General features: G+C 42.3%; 6 protein-coding genes across 6 annotated transcripts; 3 read left to right on the top strand and 3 right to left on the bottom strand.

Annotated features, from left to right (window-relative positions):
- Positions 1 to 141: 141 nt before the first annotated feature.
- Positions 142 to 4,842, bottom strand: ATG2 (Atg2p; the record flags this gene model as incomplete). The annotated part of the gene is made up of 1 exon (XM_002555848.1): positions 142 to 4,842. One exon carries the CDS (start codon positions 4,840 to 4,842, stop codon positions 142 to 144), a length of 4,701 nt encoding a protein of 1,566 aa, XP_002555894.1.
- Positions 4,843 to 6,151: 1,309 nt separating this feature from the next.
- KLTH0H00308g (sugar porter family MFS transporter) lies at positions 6,152 to 7,684 on the bottom strand (the record flags this gene model as incomplete). Its single annotated transcript, XM_002555847.1, has 1 exon — positions 6,152 to 7,684. One exon carries the CDS (start codon positions 7,682 to 7,684, stop codon positions 6,152 to 6,154), a length of 1,533 nt encoding a protein of 510 aa, XP_002555893.1.
- A 2,635-nt stretch (positions 7,685 to 10,319) lies between these two features.
- Positions 10,320 to 11,978, top strand: KLTH0H00286g (globin; the record flags this gene model as incomplete). Its single annotated transcript, XM_002555846.1, has 1 exon — positions 10,320 to 11,978. The coding sequence occupies one exon, from the start codon at positions 10,320 to 10,322 to the stop codon at positions 11,976 to 11,978; it is 1,659 nt and encodes a 552-aa protein (XP_002555892.1).
- Positions 11,979 to 12,663: 685 nt separating this feature from the next.
- Positions 12,664 to 13,332, top strand: FMP52 (Fmp52p; the record flags this gene model as incomplete). The annotated part of the gene is made up of 1 exon (XM_002555845.1): positions 12,664 to 13,332. The coding sequence occupies one exon, from the start codon at positions 12,664 to 12,666 to the stop codon at positions 13,330 to 13,332; it is 669 nt and encodes a 222-aa protein (XP_002555891.1).
- Positions 13,333 to 16,495: 3,163 nt separating this feature from the next.
- KLTH0H00220g (KLTH0H00220p) lies at positions 16,496 to 17,407 on the top strand (the record flags this gene model as incomplete). Its single annotated transcript, XM_002555844.1, has 1 exon — positions 16,496 to 17,407. The coding sequence occupies one exon, from the start codon at positions 16,496 to 16,498 to the stop codon at positions 17,405 to 17,407; it is 912 nt and encodes a 303-aa protein (XP_002555890.1).
- Positions 17,408 to 18,615: 1,208 nt separating this feature from the next.
- Positions 18,616 to 19,131, bottom strand: KLTH0H00198g (KLTH0H00198p; the record flags this gene model as incomplete). Its single annotated transcript, XM_002555843.1, has 1 exon — positions 18,616 to 19,131. One exon carries the CDS (start codon positions 19,129 to 19,131, stop codon positions 18,616 to 18,618), a length of 516 nt encoding a protein of 171 aa, XP_002555889.1.
- Between the last annotated feature and the right edge of the window lie 4,648 nt (positions 19,132 to 23,779).

Raw genomic sequence — 23,779 nt, 5'->3', positions numbered from 1 at the left:
TGCGTGAAGTTTCAACGCCCCCAACAATGCCCGCCTCTTCTTATTTAGCGTTTTCGATTCAATTGTGTTGTGGTTGTTGACAAGAAACTTCGTGTTTTTCATTGAGCAGATGTCGTAAAAAGGGATATACAGCTTTAAAATCTACAAGGTTTCTCTGGGTCTTCTTGATTTGTACTTGTCCTGCAAGTAAGTCACTTGTTCCTCGTCAATCTCGTTCGAGATTCCCTGTAATGTTTTAGAAAGAGCTTCAGTAGCTCCGATAATGGGTCTTATTAAAGCAACAGGAACAACACGCGCCATGGAAGAAGCAGTTTCTTGAGCACTTTCACTCTCTTTGATCTCTCCCTGAGCCTTTTTTAACGCATCGTAGGCCAATTGGATGTTCCTTCCAAATGAGCTTTGAGCCTCCTTCAAACCTCTTTGTAGAGTATTTGGCTGATCGGCATACAAACTGAAAATTCTGGGGGGCTCCTTCTCGTTTGATGGAGGTTCTACTACTATTGCTTCTGAAACGCGGCCTTTATGACTTGGGTTGGTGCCTCCCATCAGCTTTTCGTACTGCTTGACAGTTTCTTCAGGAACGAGATCAAATTCAAACCCATTAATGCTGTGATCCCGTGCACGCGAACCCTCCCCTCCCATTAACTCCTCTGCATTTTCTAGCAGTGCTTGCGTGCCAGAAGCAAGCTTGACCCCAAGCCGCACAAACTCACCCGTAGTAACTTTGACAAAAACTTGGGTGCCTTTCTGTAGGCCCCTGCCTAACTTCTGGTCTCTCTTGTATTCCTTAACAGGGGTGGATACAAGTGCCTTAACGCCTGATCCAAGAGTAACGAGGGTCTTCATAGGTGCTACACCGCTAAGTATTCCTTTCAATTGATTACCGGTAATATCCGGTAACCATGCATTGTTGAGAGTTTTGTTAAGCTCAGGGAAGCCATTGACACCATACACTATCAGATGTTGTAATTGAAACCTTGAACCCTCTAAAATGAAAAAGTTCATAAACTCACTTGCGTGCCCCGACTTCAATCCGGAATAATCCACCTTCTTCGGCTTATAGTCCATCCTTATTTGTACTGCTTCAACTTCAAGTTTTTGAATGTAAACGAAATCAGGGAATTCATCGATTAATTCAAATCGGGAATCCTTGAATTCTGCAAATCTTGTTAAAAATTCTAAAGTATCTTGATCAATGTGGACCTGAAGTGGAAGGACATGCACATACATGATAAGTTCTGTCGCAGCAAGGAAGTCAATTGGCCTCACTGTTTGAATGTTCAAAGAGAGCATCTCGGAACCTTTTGCCCGGGGTTTGTCTTTGAGATATGTTAGCAATTTGTTCCAAGTTGAAGAAGGGACATTGTCTACAACTTCAATGTCACGTACCTGAAGCTTGACATCATGTAGCGTATCAGCAGATAAGTCTGACGTGAATTCTGTGGGCTCGTCGACAACAAACTTGGTGAAAATTGCTGTGATGCCAGAGATGCCAATGCGAACTTTGAAGTCGCGCGAAGGCCGCAACCGCGTCTTTTTTGATGAACCTTTGACGAAGACACTTGGCTCGCTTTGCAAATCTCGATTAATGTGCTGCCTTAAAGAGTCAACATCAGTGCCTTTGTCGGCGAATAGGTATATTGAATCAAAAATTGAAGCTTTGATTAGTTCTGGGTCTTGGTTCAAGTCTTGTTGCCGCAAAACACTCTCCATCTGAGAAATTATTTCTGATATGGAGTTTCTTGTGTACTTCCAGTCGAAACCATCATATAGTTTTAGAGAGACATTTTCAACCCCAAAAACGATTGAAAGTTCCACATCTGGATCCTCAGGTATTGATTGCACAGGATAACAACCCTTGGATGAGAAATAATCTTCTTCAGTGACCATAAAACGTTGATCCCCAAATTTTGGAGACCCGCTTTCCCCAGCAGGCATGTTTGAATCTGTATCTACAACCTCAGGGGACTTATCCAAAAAGTTATCAAATATTGAGATTGGGTCTTCTTTTGTGGAAATGGGATTTATTTGAATCTTTGCCTCTGTAAAGAAGTCGTTCTCTATATCATCCAAAATATCTGTGGGTGTTGGTTTCGTCCTATATTTTTGGTCTTCAGGGAAAGTCAAAGGAACACCTAGGTCAATGATTGTCTGAATCAGAGCTTGTGCTGAGTCCGCGCACAGAGATAAGGAGACTGAATTCACATCAGCACGAATCTCCATGGTATTTCTCGACTTTGTCAATGACAATGTCATCTTATCAAACTTTCCGACATTTGCAAAACCGCGTTCAGTGTAAAATGACAAGAGGCTCGGATAGTTCGTACCAGGTTGATCAACCAAATTTGAAATGTCATCTATCAACAAAATATAGCATGCCTTCAGGGTTCCCTTGCTTCTAAAGTTTGGAAGGACAAATTCGATGGAAGCTTTGTTCAATATTAAAATAACCGAGGACTTCAGCCTGTATGGCTTCAGGGAAATGGAGCACTCAAGCAATTTAAACTCAAGAACTGTAGTATTCTGCTTAACTTCAGCAGCCGGCTTTGGAAGAATTTGAGATGCCGAATCATTGGAAGTTTTTCTGTTTTTGAGCAAGTCTAGAATGTGAGCATCATATCGTAAACAAACGGATCTTAGGGTACAACAAATCTTTCCGGTAAGCTTTTTGTGGACCATTAAGACAGGAGCTTGCTCATTTTTGACAAGAAGAACGTCGACCAGCGATTCACCCTGAGAGAGGCTAACCCGATTAATAGATAGCTTATTAGAATGGGCAGTGAATCTTTGATCGGTGCCCATATAAATAAAAAAGTCGCTCAAATGTCCTCGAAGGTCGCCGAAATCATGCCCTAATATATCCTTCAAGCATATATCAACAGTGCAAATCTGTATCACATATTGCGCCGTAGAACTCTGCTTGCTTATTATTGAAGAGGAACCCAGAATTCTCACACTCCTTTTTAGCTGCCTGTTGCCGCTTTTGCGGGGGCTGTACTCAGAGCGCTTAATATCTGGACTTGCCACAACCTTCTTTAGTAGGTTTTGAACCTCCAAAGACAAAGATTCCAGCTCCAGGAAGGGAACTTCAGCTCTTATCGATTCAATGTTGATACAGCACTTCGAAGAAATAACTATTTCTTGATATCCATGATCATAAGAGTTAAATTGCATTGGGTTCTCAGGTGTTACCAGTTTGATATTCTCTATACTGACTAGCGGCGTTTCTTGTGCGTTTTTTTTCATGTTCATCTCAACAGAGTTCAATGACACGCTCTCGAAAATATTCGGCACAGAAAATGCACTTAAGTTTGCGTTTAACGTGCCTTCTCCGAGTCGCAACTCTAAATGACAAGTCTCACTTTCAATTCCAATCGAATATGGCTTGGGTTTAACGCCCCGCGGCTGTGATTTTCGGGGCACAGCTTGCTGCCACGCAGCCATACATTTTTCAAAGCTTTTCACACACCTGAATATATCAGTTAAAGAATGAACGTCCAAAACAACGCTTATGTCATGATGTAAAGCAATGTCTATCTTTCGGGCGCCTGGGATGCACATTAAGGAAAAAAAAGGCGGTACTGTAGGAACATGAGTAAAAATAGGAAAGCCCTGATGAAGGACGGAAATATCCCCCAAAGTTGAGCTCATTATTCCGCTTTCACATATTTTAACGAGCAGACTCTTCAAACGAACTTTTAGTTGGCCAGGAAGTTTGATAATGGCGCTGGAGCCTTTCAAATTAGAGAATAAAGACTCCTCACGTATGTCCTGCTCATTTTGAAACCTTTTGTAGTTTTGCAGATTCTGAGGTTGGTATTTGGCGGTATCTGAAATGTTATTGTGAAATTTCGAAGAAAACATTGCTAGTAGTGGCAGAGATATTGATTCATTAAGCTCTAGTAGTAATGGTAAATCAATGATGCATTCGTTGAAGTCAATAGCAATATCGCTAATAGACAAATCATCAATAGAAGCAAAACCTCTAAACTTCATACTCAAGGTATCAAAACTCAAAGCTTCGCTTTTCTGTGGAACAAAAGTGCTCTCGTTTTCATGCTCTTGAAAGCTTTGCAAAGCGCTCATGTATATTGAAGTTGCTTCTGCTTTTGAGTAAACTAGGGAGTCGCTCATTGACAAGTCCGTTTTGGACTCAACTTCCTCATCAGGGCTTTTTGTTTGCTTCCAATGAAGCAGCTGAAGATTCGACAGTTGCACTTCCCGGGCCTTGTTCGCAGAAAGAACGAGTGCCTCTTGTAAGCTTAGTTCTAACACATTGTTCTGTGGAAAAAGGAACTGAATTGTAACATCCTTCAATTGAATTTTTAAGTTTGAAAGAGCTAAGTCCAATGCCTTGTTGCGCATTGATTGCAGAACTGAAGGTGCTGGCGCGGCGAAATTTTCGTAGCTTCGATTGTCGCTTTCACTGCTATTGTCTTCTCCGCTTAAATCTTCTTCTGGTGTATTCTCTTTATCACTATATTGCATCACCGAGCTTGCGAGATCGTAAACTGTTTTGCTCAAAGAGAAGCTAGAGGATTGTGGATGATAGGTGTTTGTCAGTAAAGGCTTGACAACAAAAACCAGCCCGGATCCTTCAACCTTTACCCCACCACTGACAGTCAAGCTCAGCTCCAGTTTTTCTATGAATCCACTTCGAAGAGCAATATCAGGGATATTAATACTTTCAACGTCTAGATCAAGATCATGGAAGGTGAAGTGTGAGCTTGACCCTAAAGAAACATCCAAAGCTGAGACATCGATATTAGAGAATAACGACGCTTTTTGCAAGAAGTACAGGAGTAGTCTCCTTTGCAAATTTTGAGCAAACCATGAAGGCATATCAGCCGCAGAGTTTTCAGCGGATTCGAAATACTAGATTCGCCGCCCCTGACTGAAGAAGACCAACTTGAAATGCCGCCGTTTTCTGTGCCCAAGGCACGTGACATGAAACATTCTTCATTTGTTATCACAAACGATCAGCTGTTTCATCCGACACAAAGGCCTTTTATACGTAGTACAATTGCAGCGAGAGTGCACTACAGACTCCGCAATCCCAACTTTCCTTGATGGATTTTTGAGAATGCACTTGCTATTCCATGCAAAAACACTTCTCTAGTTTGAAAGCAGGTGCCAATCAACTGATTGGCCTGAAAGATCTTGGGCACTAATAGTTCTAACATGAAGGAAATTGCCTGGTCTCTTAACGCTAATTTTGATCGGAATGGAGCTTGGAATGGGGCCGAAGGCTACAGGGCAGCAATTTATTCTTAGAGCCTCAGAATCAGACTGTCAGCGCAGCAGAAATGACAACTTCGAGAAAATGCGATCTCGAATAGTGAGAAACAGTCCGCTTATAGCCGACTTTTAAACGAAAAACAAAACTTGGGCGGCCGCCTTTCCTTACGTTTGAGATGTGTAATTGCTCTTTACAAAGTCCGCGCTCTAAACTATAGATGAACGAAAATTGTTGTCGAAAAGTTCGGCACTCAACGTGCACTCATTAACAACTGAATCGATACGCCTAAAATTTGAGATTTCTTGTTGCAGCTCGGTTCCTTTTGGTGTTTTTAATTGGGTCTATGGCGATGTCCCGTCTGGAATCGCGCGTTTTAATGTGCCTAACGTGTGGCATCAACCGAGAGATACAAACAGTTCGTGTTAACGAGGAGCCCAGCATGCAGCTAGCTCTATTCTTCACATTAGTTGGCAGTGATAAAGCATGGCCTACATCCTTCTTCACCTGTTGCGCCACTTTCTGTGTGTTTGGCTACGAGGCTCCGAGATTCGAAAAGTCCCCAGTATAATACATGTTCAATTTATTCTTAGTTAAGGCGAGAAATGCAACTCATTAGGCGGAGGACAGGAAGCTATTTTTTTAAAAAATTGATATCTTATTTTGTGTACTTCCGGCGTCCTCCAAAGTTGGTCATTGGGGGCTTATATAAATGAAAGCTTGAGTTGACCTCGTTTGCGTTTGGTCAGAGGTTTACAACCTTAAAGAAGATTAGGGTAAACCAAAGCTTTTGATAGTTCACTTGCACTTCTTTGTAAATGGCTTGAGATGAAGCATTACATTCAGACTAAGCACTATTATACCGATTATAAATTCGATCTGAAAATAAATGGGCGCGTTAAAAAGGGCCCGTTTTTAGACTTTCTCGACAGCTTCCACAACTGCCTTCTCAGCATCTGGAGACTCATGGGCATATCCACTAGATGGAATGAAGTTTTTGGAGTCAGGGGCACTTGTGCAAGTTTCAAACAACTCATCAATTTGTTCCAAGGTGAGGCCTTTCGTCTCGTAGATGAAAAAGTAGACAAATAGAAAGCAGAGGAATGTACAGCCACCCCAGATAAAGAACACTTTTGACTGAAGGTTTGCATGCTCTTGGTCTACAAGATATGGCGTGGCATAGGCGATCGCGAAATTGAATAGCCAATTAGAGGCAGCGCATAAAGCAACCGACTTACCTCTCACTCTTAGCGGATATATTTCACCCACCACAACCCAAGCCAAGGGACCCCAAGTTGCGGCGAATGAGGCAATGAAAGTGCAGGAAAATGCAATTAATGTTTTGTTTGCAGCCGTGCTATCAGGAAGTGCAGTACCAACAGACGCGACAATCAACTCGCTGACGCACATACCGACAGCGCCCCATAGCAGCAAGTTCCTTCTTCCTGCGAGCTCAACTAACAAAACGCCGGGCCAAGTCATCACAACGTTAACAACATTCATAATAACCTGAATGATGAAGGGGTTTTTAATACCGGAGTTTTGAAAAAACTGAGTTCCGTAGTAGAAAATGAAATTAATACCAGTGAGTTGCTGGAGTGCCTGGATTGCAAGGCCGATAAGCATACGCTTTAGCTGGTGATTGCCGCGTTTAAAACAGTCCCATACTGTTGTAGAACCGAGAGATTTCTCATAATTAAAGTTAGCGAGGATCTCCTCAAGTTCACCTTCAACAATCGGATGATCTGCTGGTAGACCTCTTAAGCGAGATAATGCGTTTCCTGCCTTTTCAATTTTCCCCTGCTTTACATAAAATCTTGGGGATTCTGGTAAGACTATCATACCAACAAACAAGATCAACGCCCATGCAAATTGGATAGCGATGGGTATTCTGTAAGATCCACTGTCTGTTCTGGCATGTGTGCCTTGGTTGACACAGGCTGCGAGCAGCAACCCAACGGTAATAGCTCCTTGGTAACAAGAAACCACTGCACCTCTTATCCACTTAGGAGCTGCCTCAGATTGGTAAAGAGGGACAATCGCGGACAAAATACCAACACCAAGGCCTGCAATAACTCTTCCGACAATTAAGAGGTCTTGGCCTGTGGCCGCAACTTGCAGAATTACGCCTATGGAGAAAACAATAGTTGAAGCGATGAGGCCGAATCGCCGGCCCATGGTGTCGGAAACGAGCGGCGCGCTGATTGCACCAACAAAAGTTCCCGCGGAAAGAATGGATGTGATGAGTGATGTTTCCCCGGCAGTGAAGCTACCGCGATGCGTGAAGTGCTCCTTAACATATTTCATAGCCAGAATTCCGGATATCGTGCCTGTGTCGTACCCGAACAGAACACCGCCAAAGGCGACGAACAGGCCGATGAATATCGCCCGGAACTTCGAGCCTTGTATGTCCTCCTCTGCGAGAAATACCTTTTGTAGAAAACCCATGGTTTGAACGTTAGAAGTGCGCGCTTAAATTAGTATTAGGTAATCAAATTCGCCGTAAGCAAGCGTCGCGGAAAAATGTGTAACTCGGTTCAAAGATTGGAGAGCGCCTAAACAAAACCCGTCAGTTCCAAACTAGTTTAGAAAATAAACAAAACGAAAGTACGGAACTAACTGATCAACTTCAGCAGCAGAAAAGTCGCTTTATATACGCGAAGTCGTTGAGGTTTCAAGTTCAGTTGGTTACACGCCAAGATGGACACCCGGTTGGAAATTCCGGCTTTCAACCCAGCAGCGGCTACTATTTACCCCACACTTTACCTTCCGCAAGATTCTCTGTTTCTGCGCTAATACCATTGAACCGGTAGCTACATCTCCACTTCCCATTCTGGTTACTTCGCCAGAGGGGGTCTTTCTAGGCGAATGGCGGATTATCCTTTCTCCGATCGCAACGCAAGATGTGACCGTATTTTTTTCCGGAGATGCGGCTTCCACAAAACATGCAGGCTCCATCCAAGAAAATGACATGAAACGGCTTGAGCTCTCATAGCAACGGTCGCCGCAAAATTTACCGGCGGAGAAGCTGCTTCTTAGAATCAGCTGCAGGAATTTCATCGGATGGTCCATAGGACCCTCTCTACAAAATCTGGAGAAACGAATTACTGCCGCATGTATCCCATGGCAACTTCCGACGAATGGGAGGTTATCTTAGGCAGCGGGCCGCTTATGCCAAGACCCTTGCACGAGTTGGAGCTCAAGTCACACAGATGATGCGGAGTATGTGGAAGGTGCGGGGTATTGTTGGAGTGTTTAATAACTGAGAAAAAACGGAAAAAGATCCGGATTTAGCTGTTTACGCAGTTTCTATGAAGAAGTTCTTTAGCAAAATCATGCAGGTTCGGAAAAACGAACAGCTCATTGTGGTTGCTGGAGAACACAGAACGCTAACACACCGCTCTGCTGGTAAACTGGAGAGCGGGTGAAGGGGTGGTATTTTTCAGCAACAAGCTTTTTCACAAATAGAGGGGTAGTAAGGTTTACCTCCAACGGGTTACTATGGTCAGAAAATAGATATTCCTAGGAAATGGTCCTAATACGCGGTGGACGTTTTGACATCCAAGCAGGTCAACAAGTAATGGCGCCTTAGAGAGAAGCATGCGATCTAAAACGTGGAGTACATTGGTCTGTTGACACTCTGCCGTCTTGTAGAGTAGCATGGCAAAATCGAAATAGAGGGAGAAAAAGTGAAAGGGAATGAGTCCTTATGCGCGCTTGTTTACGGACGGCTTGCCGACTGGTAAACATGAAAGAAAATGCCACATCTACATAAAATGGTTTTTGAACTAATTTGTCTGCAGGTATCTCTCAGCACATTAGAATCGAAACAGGTCACTCTCATGGAAATATCTAACCACTTTAAGCTCGAAAAATCTCAAATGTAGTTTTCGGTTTATTGATTTGAAATTCTGCCTGGCCGAAAGCTATTCTTTCCTCTCGAGGCTGGTCGATCTGAAGACCTTCGCGATTGCTCCATGCCAATATACCTGAAGAATATCTAAGTTTGTCTTTTTAATTTATGGAGGTGTTTCCATTCAAACACATCAAATGCTACTTTTGCAGGGGTTTCTTGGCGATGTTTCACAACATTAGGCCATTTCCAACCCAAAAGTTAAGCACAAGACGTTGAGCTCATTTCGTAGCTCGCGCGGACATACCTTCAAGCCTTCTGCCGGACGCTGTAAGCTAAAACCAGCATATCCATCAGTAATTGTCTAGTGGGTTAGCTCATTGTCGATTATATCCTGCCAAGCATATCCAATGCTTGTATTTTATCAGTTCAAATTTCTGAAGGCTGAACAACGTCTATGCGCAACTGCTTCGTTTAGATTCCTTTGTCTCATATGCTTATTTCTCTGCGTTTATGGCTATACTCTTGTGGATATGCACTCGGCTACGTTGCCATAACGACTTGTCATCCTAAAGAGGTCTGAAGTGGCTTCTGCAAGGTTCTACAAATGGAAGTGCGCAAGAATCGGGACGAGTGCGGCTGTTACTGCTGAAGACACGTTTCGCATTATCTGAAAATTTTCAAAACTATGATAATAACGAATAGGAGATCTGAAATCAAACGCGTAAACCTTTCTTTTGTTTGTCTTTTTAGGGACCAGCAAAAAGGTTTAGGACATGTTTATTCTAATGGACCAGATGTCTTGACACAATCAATTGCATAAAATCACGCTATTGAACGTTATCTTTGAAGTCTGGGGCCCACGTAACAGGCTAACGGCATCAAGCTCTATGTTTTAGCAGGTCTTGGCTTCATGGACTTTTTTTTTTGGTAGTAACCAAGTTATCTATGAACCGTTCAAAGCACCATTTTTGATAAGCGCCTCCCTAAGTTCTTAAAGCAGAAAGCTCAGGCGCTATATACAAGATATTAGAGGTTTCTCACTTCTTTATGCGGCATTTCTCTCAGGTACGGTTGTTCCTGCCTTAGAGAATATATACAGAATATATAGAAGCACATTTTACACCACTAGCTTCAAGTCCAGGACATGAATCAGGAGTAGTATTTCTGAGTAATGGACGAAGGCCACTAACTTTTTAGTAGTAGCCGTCCCCCCTGAAATTCTGATTTATGTTCGTGGGAACTAACCATCGACCTAACGCTGCCCCACAATTTGTTGAGTCCCTTTTGACTGAAAGTCAAAGCACGGAGGACATATGCCTTCAGTCGGGTGACCTTAAGCACAGAGTATCAAGCGACAGATCTTCTGAAAGGATACGCTTGTTAAGACAGTCTGCCGTCTCTTCTGACACGTATCCAAGATCCTTCCTGGATGCTTACCACGATGAATTCTCCTCTAGCAGCTCTAATGGCGAATTGACATCTGAGAGAGGGGAAAGTGAAAAAGGAGATGAGGCCAAGATACCAAAGGGCATTACTCCCGAGGCAAGCGTTACTTTCCAGAAGCACTACAAAATGAGCCTTCAATTGCAACCGCATGAAATTGAGATGGTCCGGTGTTCGTGGTCGATTTTGCTAGATGACGAGTGCTCTAAGCCGAAGTATGATGCCTTTGTAGACAAGTGCGTGAAGCCAAGGATAAATGTGCCATATAAACCACCCGCTAATGAGGATTCGAAAAATAACGTCAAAGAGCAATTAGCAAATTCCGGGAAATATGAAGATGACTTAAAAGTACCAACGTTCTTGTTTGGGGCTCAATTTCTTCATAACATTAGAGAGATTATCCCAACTATTGAAAATTCTTTCCCAGGTATTCAGCATGCTGCTTCTGGCGTAACTGGGGTGGTGGGTATGGCTATCAGTAATCTAGAAGATCTATCGGTGATGGACTATTATCTAAGCTCACTCGGGAAACATCACGCTAGAATACTGGGCGTGTACGCGAGTCATTTTGATGTGGCAGGGATTGCTTTTTTGAAGACTTTGCGGGATAGATTCGGCTATCATTACACTAAAGAGCTTGACGAATTATGGTCCCGAATATACATTTACTTGGCAAACAGTATGCTCCAATATGGAATCGATCCAATTTTGCAAGACTCAGGATCTTCGGAGATAACTCTTGGTTTTCCACAACTCAAAGAGGATTCACTGTCAACAAGCAATGCTGATCTTTCTTCCAAAGATTCTTGCGGAGAAAATGAGAAAATTGTCGGTAGCTTGTCAGATCTGAGCAAAAATTCGACGTACTCTAGCAAGTCAGCTAAAGAAGTTAGCTTGGTTTCATCAAATAAGCTGCTATCACGAACGTCAGGTTGGCAATCTTCAAAAAGTAGTGCATCTTCTGGACAAGAAGGAATAAACAGCAAGACAAAAAAAAAAGAACCAACCAGAAATGTTGGGTCAGTTCGAGGGGGTGGAGCATGGAGTGGTTCACATCCGCAGCCAACATTAGCAGAAGAAAGTAATGTACATTATGGGGCGAGCGTGAGAGGAGGAGGTGGTTGGCAGCGGAGCAGTGGTCGGAGTCCTTCAGAAAAAGATTTTAAGGGGAATTCAATTGGAGTTGTTAATGATGGAAAGCATGCCTTGAGTACATCAAGAATCAACGGCAAATCTAATTTCTCGTTGCCAGCTAGCCGGCCAGGTGCCACATATGCTGGAAAAACCTCAGATATAACAGGCAAGACGCATTTGCGTTGTAGTGAAAATTACGAAATGGTTACCAAAGCCTATTCTACAGTCAATAGCACTGCCCGGAGCAGTGGAGGCGTCAGAGGCGGCGGCGGTTTTAACAGTGGAAATGGCGACTGCACTTTAATGTAGTCAATATGGTACAGCCCATTGAAGCGTGGATTAGTTGAGATGTGTCTTTCATCTTAGGTTTTTAATAGGTATCATTATGACAGATGACGCAGTTTTTGATTTTGTCTCATTATGAAAAGGATCAAGGGATAATTGATCTGCCAATGGTTTTCATCCAAGGCAATTCGGTTGAAGTTTGATGTAAATAGGCCTTCTCAGTGTATACTTTAAATGAAAGACGCAGACAACTTTGAGTTTAAGCTGAACAATAAAGAAACTGAAAACAATGAGATCCGTGTTGATTGAAAACGACAAAAACTTGATTGCTTGAATTCGCGATTAATGGGAAAAAGGGACGCAAATGTTCATTTTGTGGGCCAGCTACTCGAAACTTACGAAGTCTTTAAACAGAGGATTGTAAACACTCTAGGATCCCAAACCAGTGCTACCGCGCCTTTTGACTGTTGGGCTAAAATTAATTCGGCATCTTGATATTTGGTTCACCTCGTGGAAATAGGTTGGAGAAGAGGAAAAATGATACTTGCGTCCTTGTCTACGCTTTTACTCCCGACCGCAACAGATACCAAGTTATTATCAAAACGGGTCATGGAAAATAAAGACCTTATCTTTCCCCTTATAATCACGAGCTTAAAAATTATCGTATTGCGAACTTCTAACTCACAAGAAGAAGAACAAATAACTGAAAATGTCATCTCGTGCCCTTATTATAGGAGCTACCGGGCTTTGTGGATCCGCCTTTGTGAAGTACGTCGCCAAAGACCCTTCTTTCACGGAAATCGCGACCATTTCTCGCAAGGCACTTAATGGAAATTATGATGGTAAGGTTCGTTCACTGATCCTGGAGGATAGCAGTAATTGGTCAGCAGCTGTTCCGGAAAACTATGACATTCTATTCTCCGGACTTGCTACTACTAGGGGAGAGGCCGGGAAAGAGAATTTTTATAAAGTTGACCACGATATGAATCTTCAACTAGCCAGATCGGCAAAAGAGAAGGGTTACAGCACTTACGTGGTTGTAAGCTCCACAGGCGCCGATGAAAACTCCATGTTTTACTATATGAAAACCAAAGGAGAGCTTGAGCGCGACATATTAGCATTGGGTTTTGAAAGAACAATCATACTTCGCCCCGGCCCCTTGCTCGGTGAACGCACGAAATCAAAAGGTCTTTTAAATGGGTTGAGCTCGAAGATTGGAAGCATTGTGTATAGGACAAAGCTCCAAAGCGTGTTTGGTTGCCCCGTCTATGGAGACGAAGTTGCGAAGGTGGGGGTCAAGTTAGCTCTTGATACTTCAGATACTGCTAAAATCAAAATTGTGGAGAGCGCAGAAATCTTGCGGTTAGCAGGAGTGTAGCTGGCAAACCTTTAAGGTGCAAAAGTGGCAACAAAAAAGTGGGCATCTACTGGAAGCTATTTCAGACTTAAATTGCTGCTAACATTTCCTGTTCGCCAAATCTTTTTAACCTAGTTCACCTTTGATATTAACGGAATTTTTGAAAAAAAACGGAGAGTTGATAGTTTTCGATGCCTTAATGGATGTTGAAATCCTATTTTCGTATCATATTGGGCACACGTATTTGTTCTCAGCGGCAAATTTACCTTCGCACTTAGCTTGATATCCTACTAGGGATAAACAAAACGCTGCTAGTATACGGCGCTGTGGTAACTTCAAATTTCTTCGTCCAACCGCGACTCGAAATCATTTGCGTTCTAAGCAACGAAAATTGCTCTGATCATCAAATTTCTTTGAAGAATAATATCAACAGGATTTCTTGCACTAAGCAAATGCTATATTCGTGAGATGATTTCGAACATCGAGCATCTGTGTTTAAGTTGGCAAAACCTGAAATCGGCTTCGGCTTGAACAATAGTGTCAGTACAGTTTTAAGCGAGGCGACGGAATGGCCCTTTCGATTTGGTTTGCGTCAGTTAACTTGGAGATTAAATTTTAGCAAGAAATTCGGGTCTGTTACAAAACTCTTGTCTCCACGAGGAGGACAAAATTATTATTTTTGCGCTTAGACCGTAAGAAAGATCGAAAGAGAGCATGGGATCAATGAACTTCATTTTATTTTTTAATACGTTTTTGTAATTTTTAGCGCCTTTCAAGGACTACGCTGAAGGGATGTCTCACTAAATTATTTGATGGCTTCTGTTGTGGCGAATGAGCGAACCAAGTCAAGGATAAGAAACAGACCAGAAGCTCGAAGATAGGATAGTTCTGTATTTCTCTATGACGTTCCCTTCTCTCGTGGACGTCAACACCCGGGTAGCCATTTTATTATGCTAGTAGAACTTCAACTACTCCGGTGTCTAGCGAAAATCCTTTGGGGCCTCAGGCAAGAGATATCTGTCTGTACGATTATAAAATACCTTGATTTTTCGATTGTTATTACACATGGGATAACTCTGAAAGCTTATGCGAAATTTTGCCGCGCAACTTATGTCGGTGTCTTCAAAACGGAAAATTTCAAATACAATTTAAACCGTAAGTGGAAGATCTTCTGAGCATGGAGGCCTCACAGGGCTTTAATAATTCTCATCAATTTTGCACTTATTCTCCTCGCATTCCCCCAACTTTATGTAATGCGTGTATTATTTTGAGTATAAATGCCACGTCTACATTTGTAGGCTATTTAACACGGGGATCAATTTGTCTCATCATACCGCAGGTCGCTCAGGCATCCGTACTTTCTAAAAGCGGAAATCTGACCTTTGCAAAATAAGAACCCAGGACCACATTTTTTCTTCCTTGACAGGCGATGATCCTTCCTTTTCGTTTCCCAACGACTATGGTATCTCAGCTGAGTCACCTTCGCATTACAAACTGTCAAGAGTTCCACTATTAGCAAGTTATGGAAAAAGGCACCCAAAGGAAAGCAAAGAAGAGAAACTTTCAAAGACGTTGGGCATGCTGCCAAAACACCCAAAGAAGTTCAATGGCTCTTTGTACTTCTTGAATGAAGATTATCGACTGTTCATCGTGAGCTCCCATTTTCTTGAAACAGAGCCAATTTTGACGAATTCCGTACCCGATCAATCCATACCATGGCCAAATGGATGCCAAGAAACATGCACAACAATTCCTAGCGGTATATGGTGAATTGCTTGATCCCAACAGAGAATTTTCAGATCTTTTTGCCAGCTCACATAGGATTTATGATACTGCAAAGTCTTGTGTTGAAGGTTCGGAAAACGACTAAAAGGTCTCATTACAGATTATTAGCGAAGACTGGCTCTTGGGCAGACGCCCTACCACCGGGAAGCTCGTGCCCAGCTTGGAACTGGGATGTATTCAGTGAAATAAATGACTACTTTCCTACCGATTACCTAAAGACAATAGCCATGAATCCCAACATTTAAAACAAGGGCAACATTTAACAACGAGCAATGCCTTCACTTTGTTCGCTTGCTGTGCGCTCGACCTCAGCGCTTGTGGCCTCAGTGATGTCTGTAATGTGTTCACGAGAGAGGAGTTGTTAAACTACGCATATCAAGGTAATATGACGAGTTATTACCAAGACGGCCCTGGCAACCCGATGATTCAAGCAGCTGGATCCAATCTTTTCAATGCATTTGTTAAGCCGCTGAAATAAAGTGAAAAACTAGCACAAAGAGCATATTCCACTTTCACGCATGATATGGACATTTTGAACTTTCTAACGACAATTGACCAGTTTGATGACGGCAAAAGATTAGGCGCTACATATTTTCCCTTTGTGAGTCATGTCTTCTACAAATCCTGGAATATTCCCCAAGGAGTGCGGATCTACACTTGGAAATTTCACTGCCAAAATAACTTTCAAGTGAGATATGTGATGAACGATGCTGTGATCTCCATAGAATCTTGTTCGTCTGGACCGGGATTCTCTTGTAAAATTAAAGAGTTTTACCAGTACGCCGAACGAAGGACGGCAGGCCAACCATTGTAAGCTTACAACTCGTCAAGTGTTAGCAACGTAACAGAGCTCACTTTCTATTGAGATTGGAGTAGAAGACGATACAATTCAACGCCTTTGAAGCGTTAGCCGACAAAGTTTTCAAACCTCCTACCTGAATAGCTTTCTCAATCGACCCTGGTTGTTCCAAGTTGCGCTTCTTTGTCGTTGCCGTCTATTTTGTTGGCCAGAAATGGAAATTGCATATAGTTTACTGCTTGCACGAAACGTCCCTGAAGTAAGAAAATATATGTTCTTGTACGATTTGCGCTATCAGCTTCGGGTCGCGTTACCCGTTATGGTGTTTTGACGCCTAATCGGAATGGTATAAAATTTGAAAACTTAAATGCCATCTAAAGCTCTGATGTGTTACAACTCATCTTATCGGCGGCCTTTAACATGCGACGTTTTGAATTTAACGGAAGAACTTATAAGTACTTAGCGCTCCGCCATGAGGAGGATTCAGCATGAACGATCGTGGATCAAGGCTAGCTGGCAGCAAATACACAGTCTATAATTATAGGCCGTCTTCCAATTCTAACAACGCTGCATTTTTAAATATTTCCAAACAAGTTATAAATGTCTGAGGAGCTGACCTCGCCCCAAGTTGTAGACGATCTGGTAGACAGCCATGATGTTAACCAAGCATTTAAAGATATATTCTGTGGCACCGTGGGCGGTTTTGCGCAGGTTTTAGTGGGACAACCATTTGATATCACGAAAGTTCGCCTGCAAACGTCTCCTGTCCCGTCAACGGCGGTGGAAGTTATCAAAAACCTTGTTAAGAACGAAGGGATCTTGGCATTTTATAAAGGTACGCTCGTTCCGCTAGTTGGCGTAGGGGCATGCGTGTCTTGCCAATTTGGGATTAACGAAGCAATGAAACGACACTTTCGGCGCGATCATACGGAGAGCGATCAGACTCTAACTCTGAGCCAATATTATACTTGCGGTTTTGTAAGCGGTTTCGCAAACGCATTTCTGGCTTCTCCTATTGAGCACGTACGCATAAGGCTTCAACTTCAAACAAAATCTTTGGACAAAGCGGAGTATCGTGGCTGCATTGACTGTACAAAAAAGCTTCTTCAAGGAGGAGCTCTCATGAGAGGTTTGTCGGCTACTATGCTCAGAACGTCGCACGGTTTCGGTGTCTATTTTGCAACTTATGAAGCTCTCATAGCAAACCAGGCTCACCACGGTGTACTTCGTCAGGAAATACCTGCATGGAAGGTTTGTTTGTATGGTGCATTCTCAGGGGCATTTTTCTGGGCGATGACATATCCGTTTGATGTCATAAAATCGGTAATGCAGGCCGATAGCCTAAAAAGTCCGAAATACGGGCGTACCGTTTTTTCTGTGGCTAGGTCAATAAGACGCGAAAGAGGAATCGGTGCCTTTTTGAAAGGCTTTTGGCCCACCATGCTTCGATCCTTACCAGTAAATGGTGCAACATTCGCTGCGTTCGAAACTGCTATGCGCCTAATTAACTAAAAGCCGTGATAAAATGATAGAGTTTCGGCAGTTTGATAATAACGTTGTTGAGGGTGGAGTGCTAGAGCTTAATCAAAAGATAATAGAAATGAGCCTCTAGGAATGAGCAACAAGAAGCGAAAGATTCAGTAGCAAAAGTGACACAAGCCAAACAAAAAACAAAGAGCTCTCTGAGTATTCATCTAACGATCTTTGAGGGGGTGCAGAGCCAATCTACAGAACTATGAATAAAAAAATATTAACAAAAAACATAAGTATCAAACTTGAAGCAAGTGCACAATGCTTACGCAGCCTCGACTTTCAAGCATTTATTCATTGGAACTGCATGATCTTCACCACAAAGCAACGCTTCTAAATTTTAAAAGAGACGCAAACACATTCTCTATCGCAGATGTGTTTACCTTGGAGCAAAAAATGACTAGCGTTTTTGAGAAAATTTCTTGAGCTAATCTTCAGCGCAATATTTAAATTCAAAGTTGATACAATGGGGGTTTATGCTTTAGATCTGCAACTATTTAAAATCCAATCAATGAAAATTAGCTAACATTGATTTATCTCAAAAATCTCTGATGTGAGAGAAAGCTTAAATCGGCTCTGGAAATGCTTACGAAAAGGATTGCTCAAGAAACCTGACGCCCCGCATTAAATTATACTTAGTTAGAGCTTTTTTCTATTTCAAACGCATGAATAGAACTTCAAAGACTTGATTGTCTTTACCACCTGCATACTTAGTGATATCTATTTTCCTTCTTGAGCGCGCTGTTTGCACAAAATACTTTGTTCCAACTTACACAAAACTTCGTTAGTTCTCCGGCAGCGAAACCAACTCTAGAAGGATAAAATACCAATCAAAATGCTGAAATAGGTCTATTTCATTGAATGGAGAGAGCACTGCATTGGACGCCTTTGCCAACCCCCATGAACAAAATCTTGCTGCCGCGCAGGCTAGCGCTGCTTACCTAAGCTTTAGTAAAATAAGGAAAACAAATGGAACGGTTGTATTTTCTTGATAGTATAACGGTAAATACAAAGGCCCGAAAATACAAACTTCCACCTTTATTTAAAATCCAATAACGTCTAAAGTAACTTTTGACACCTACTCCGAGCGTTTGCAAGCTTATTTTTGCAGGAAAACGCCAAGGTGGAATTTTCTATAACAATAATCAATCAGTGCGACTTAAATTTTGTTGTCAGTCAGGACGAAGACTCTAATGAAGGAGTAATTGATAAGCGTTTCTTGAGGAACGATTCTCATTTTTGTAGATAACTCCTCGATATTCAAAATAATTCTTCACTAATAAGGCTTGCATAACTTTGTTTTGCTTGTGGGTATCAACTCTAACATCAACAAATCCCAGTTCTTTACATTTCATAATCATGCCGGACAACAATTCTTGTGCCAGGTGCTTCCCTCGAAAACGCTCAGATACAGCCAAACGATGGAGAGAGGCATAGCTCTTTCTTGAATCTTTCCTCCAACTTCCTTGTATGGTTGTGTAAGATGGATCAACATCTGTAGTAATTGTTCCAACTGCAGCAACCTCGTTATTGCAAATCAAAACATAACATTGACCTCCTGCTATATCGACTCTTGCTTGCTCTTGATTGGGATAGCCATTCTGCCATTGGTCAATATTTTGCGACTTTAGAAAAATCTTGGCGGATTCTATAATGTTTGTAATGTCGCTTAAGTCACCAATTGCGGCTTTCCGAATGAAGAGCATACCCTACTAAAACCTGAATTCTTAGTCAATGAAGCCATATAACTCTGCCTATACAAATCAATGCTTGTGTCAATGGTTCATTTTAAATTGAAATCACGCAGGTACATGAGTCACTTAGGAGATAGGCGTGCATGCAATTGTGCCGTGTGAAGAGCGGTAAGATATTATTTATATCAGCACTGAGGACGAGTTCGAAAAATGCAACCTTGTGACAGCGAATCCAGTAGTTTTATACGCAGCAAGACTTACTAAATCCAAACGATTGATACTTTTGTACGAGAGAGCACCGGATATCAATGGCATTGGCAAGCTAGCAACCTAGAACATGAATTAACAAGGGACTTCGCAATTGGGTCAGCATTGGTTGTTCTTGGCTAAGTTTTCAGAAAACTCGCCCGATTCGTTGTACAATCAGGGAAGGCTGGGTTCCTAACCTCGTGAAATTTGAAACGTTAATACAACGACCTTCTATTGAGGCGAGTCTGGGCTACTATTTGAAGGTTACCAAATTCCTCGACTAGGTTTTCAATTTTGAACTCAGTAAAATATTTAACGAATGCTGATAGAAAACACTCCTCGCGCCTTTTCTGGTATAAAATTGAAATTCTGTTTTTGATCAGACCATTGAGGTTTATAAATCAGTATGTGGCCGACACTTGACTATTGGAGAGGAATTGCACGCATGATACCAATGCAAGTTTTCTTTTGAGTCACTAGTTGATTGCAGGCTCCTGGTCAAAATTGTGGAACTTCCTTTGGATCTTGGTTGAGTTCTTATTATCTTTATGATTTGTTGAATCCCAAGTAATCATGTACTAACTTGTCATTAGGAAACTTGCTACTCATACACATTGATGATTCAACTATAAGCCGACCCCGCTGTCTTGCCTTTGCTAATTCGAGATTTTAAAGGGTGATATTTGACTTTGTTCAAGCTTGAGATTGAATCATAGCAATCATTCGGTTTTGAAGAATCATAGCTCGTCTCAAATTTTCACATACAGATAGCTTATTTTCCGCGTAACCTCTTGCTGATAGAAAAGCATTTTTCTGCATGTAAACTCAAAAGCTCTGTGTGGTGAAATGACAAGCATAATGAACAAAGAGCAAAAAAACTGAACTATTGTTGTGCTAACACCCCAGTCAATCAATTTTAGCTTTCACAGGCTCGCCCAAATATATTTATCACTCACTTTGAACAACTCAATTACTCATGGCTAAGGCTTTTTTACTGAACCTCTCTTATCTCCTCAGCACTTTGAAACTATTGACCTCGGCAAATTTTGAGATAGCGATCGGTAATGTCAGGTGCTGGCGTTCGGAAGGATAATTTTAATGAAAACAGATTCGACGTATGCAAGATCTTTCCTATCCAATCTTAGGAGGCAAACAGATTTCCTTTGCACACAGTTGTGCTTAAGGGTGAAAAATCATCAACTCCCGAGCAACTTATCTTGCGCTAGATTATCTGGGGCTTCTCGAAGTAAGAAATAGAGTCTCAATGCGGAGAAGTGAGACCTTGTAGCTAACGTCCTCCGAGAGGTTCCCGATTCGTTGAGAACCTTGCATGCATGAAAATCTCCGGAATTCCGGCCAACACTCAAGATGGAATGAAATTTGAAGATCCCCTTAACAAGACAAAATTTCCTCGAACCGAGGATGTCGTGTCTGCGGGGTTTTTAAGAGCCTGTAAAGGCAAAGTCATGTGAAATTTGTGCCTGAAATATTTCTCCGCCAGTTGTTAAACTACAAGCCGAAGTTGTCCAACGGAGTTCTTGATAGCAATGCGGCCACAAGCCAAATAGGTAAAAATTGTGAGCTGGGTTTCCCGAATGTTCATATGGCTGATAACAAGAGCGCCTTGTCGAAGACAACTCATATGGGTTCGTCATTACAAGCCTGAGACAGCAAAGCCAAAACGTAACAAAAAGAAAGCCAGACTTGTCATTTTCAATGGAAGCAGCTTTCATGCCAGATGCTTAAGGTTACTCTCTGGCGAGTGCTTCAAACTGCCCGAGGTTATCATATACCTTTGGCTTTTTTTTTGCTGGTCCACGCCATGTGGTGATAAGATTTTGTTAATCATTGCTAACATCTAACGTGAAATGTTGAAGGATATAATTCTTTCTATATAATTCGATCATGTCTCTCTGCGTATGGAACGGAAACTAAATGAAGAGGCTCAAGTCGTGCGGAGCTTAAGCCCGATATTTTATTCTCTTAAATTATTTGGTACAGCATCAGTGCCACGCAAAATTTGTATCTGTTTCGTTGATCAAGTTTATATAATTTCGCCTCCATTGATGCCCATGCAAGCGCTCACTCTAATCCCCAAGAAAGAAGTGCAGACGACTAAATCGATAAAGGTGGTAATGTGTTTAATAAATTCTGAAGCAAAGCATTGTTTTTTGAATGGACGACGTTTTTTCTCATGATCTGGTGGGCAACTTTAGGCCACTCTCATCGTATATTTGGAAATAAAAGGCTAAAATCTTTCAACAGCGCCTCTATTTCCTCTTACTAGCATCGAAATTGACCGATTTGTTAGACCAGAACACTCATGAGATACATAGACATTCTGAATAAGGCTCTTGTTGCATTTTTTGTGTTAATGCCCAATTTTCAATTAAAGCAACGTTTGTCATCTTCCGGAAGCAGCAGTTTGCTTCCGCGGACGCGACGTCCTTCACAGATACCTTGTATGTTTTTCCAGGAAATCACTCTTGAATTAATTACTCCGCGACTCCGAACTGCTCTTTGTACAGATTTTCGTTATTGCTAAAATAAAAGCGGGAAAAGCATGCAAGAAAATCCTGCAAGGGTTACAGGCAAATGCATGAAGCCTTTTTAACTGCATGAAAAAATCATGATGGAATAAGGCTGCATACATCAGTGCCAAGCTGCCGCGGGCTACAGCTGCATAAAACTGAAAGAGGAGAAAACAAAAGATAACCAGAACAGTATCAGGTATATCGTGTTGGTAAATCTTCTTTTCGCTGGCCGAAACCGGCCGTCTTTAGGTTGATACTTTATGTTTACACCCACAGTCTTGACGGCGGAGCTCGAAAATCACTATTTCTTAGTGCCTACCCACTCGCTCAATGTTTTCGGTGACTATACCGCTATTTGACCATGCTTGAGGTTCCCGAGTATAAATTATCCAAGCTTACCAATTGTATGAGTTGGTCCCTCCGCTTTTATACAGAGCTAGACTATAACTGCTTCGCGCTTGCTTGGAATACGGCTAAAGCTTAGGCCAAGATGCTATATTTTCAATGTTTGCCGACGCAATTTGCATGGATCTTAACAAGCGTTTCTCTTCTGTTCAAATATGCTCAGGCGGATAACACTTCTGTTTGCTTGCCCTCGGGTGATAGCACACAAGGTTTTAGAGCAAGGGTATATTCATACACTTTAGGTGATAGGACAGCCGCAAGTGATAAAAACTACTTAATGTATCAATACCAAACCAATGCAAAACAGCTTTATGAATGGTACGGCGTAACAGATACCAACTTTAAGATGGGTGCCGCAGGAGGTCTTCAGTACGGTACACTATACGGTCATACAATTACAATCACTAATTTCACTCTAGAGCTTGTGGGTTATTACTTGGCACCCCAAACAGGGACTTACACCTTTGGACTTACCGGCACGGATGATGGTGCGATGCTAATGTTCGACAATGAGGGTGCTTTTAAGTGCTGCCAATCCGAGCAAAATAGTCAAAATACAGATGATATTGCTCTATACCAATTTTATTCACAGGGTTCCGTTAGTGAAGGCTTCAACCTAGTCGAGGGTCAATACTATCCCATAAGAATCACATATGCCAACGCGCTAGAAGTCGCAAAGCTTCAGCTGTCGGCAACCCTTCCTGACGGTACTGTCAAAACAACTTTCGAGGAGGTTTACTACTACCCAGACGACGAAAGCAAGACAAGTGTGTGCAGCGCAGTCTTGACAACCCAGTACTATACAGGAACAACAGTGTCAACTTCCACAGGTTCAGGCCCGAATACCACGGTTTACGTGAACTACCCTACTCTTCGTTCATCAGCACATGCACGGGATCTGACGAAAGCACATATTACTTAACAAATTCCCAGGGTTCAACGACAGAGGCAGAGATTTTGGTTCCATCGCAGGCGACCCCAACGACCACTGTCCCCTGGACTGAGAGCTATAATGCAACTAGTTATGTCACAAATAGTGCTTCACAAACTACGGAGGCCATTGTGTATGCTCCTGTTACTACCGTCACTACTGCCTGGACTGGATCGACCACACGCACTTCGTATGCCACGAATAATGCTGGGAAAACGTCTGAAGTCTTTGTATTGACTCCTCTTCCTTCCACAAAGTCAAGTACAGTTCCCTGGACTGGAACCTACAACGTATACACTCGCCTCACTGACTCTCAGGGGTACACTACAGAAGTTGACCTTTTGACACCGGTTCCAAGAACCACCAATTCGTGGACAGGTTCCACAACAAGCACTTCCGTGGTAACAGACTCTAACGGCAACCCCAGTATTGTTAAGATTTTTACGCCCATCAGGCTCAGCACGTCCTTTCGCGAAGGAGTTGGCAGTTCAACAAGTACTTTTTCAATGGATGTAACAACCTTCACTGGTTCTGATGGTAC

This window comes from Lachancea thermotolerans (genome assembly GCF_000142805.1).
Source record: "Lachancea thermotolerans CBS 6340 chromosome H complete sequence".
NCBI lineage: Eukaryota > Fungi > Ascomycota > Saccharomycetes > Saccharomycetales > Saccharomycetaceae > Lachancea > Lachancea thermotolerans.
The sequence above is the reverse complement of the archived record's forward strand: the minus strand, read 5'-3'. Positions and strand labels throughout refer to the sequence as shown.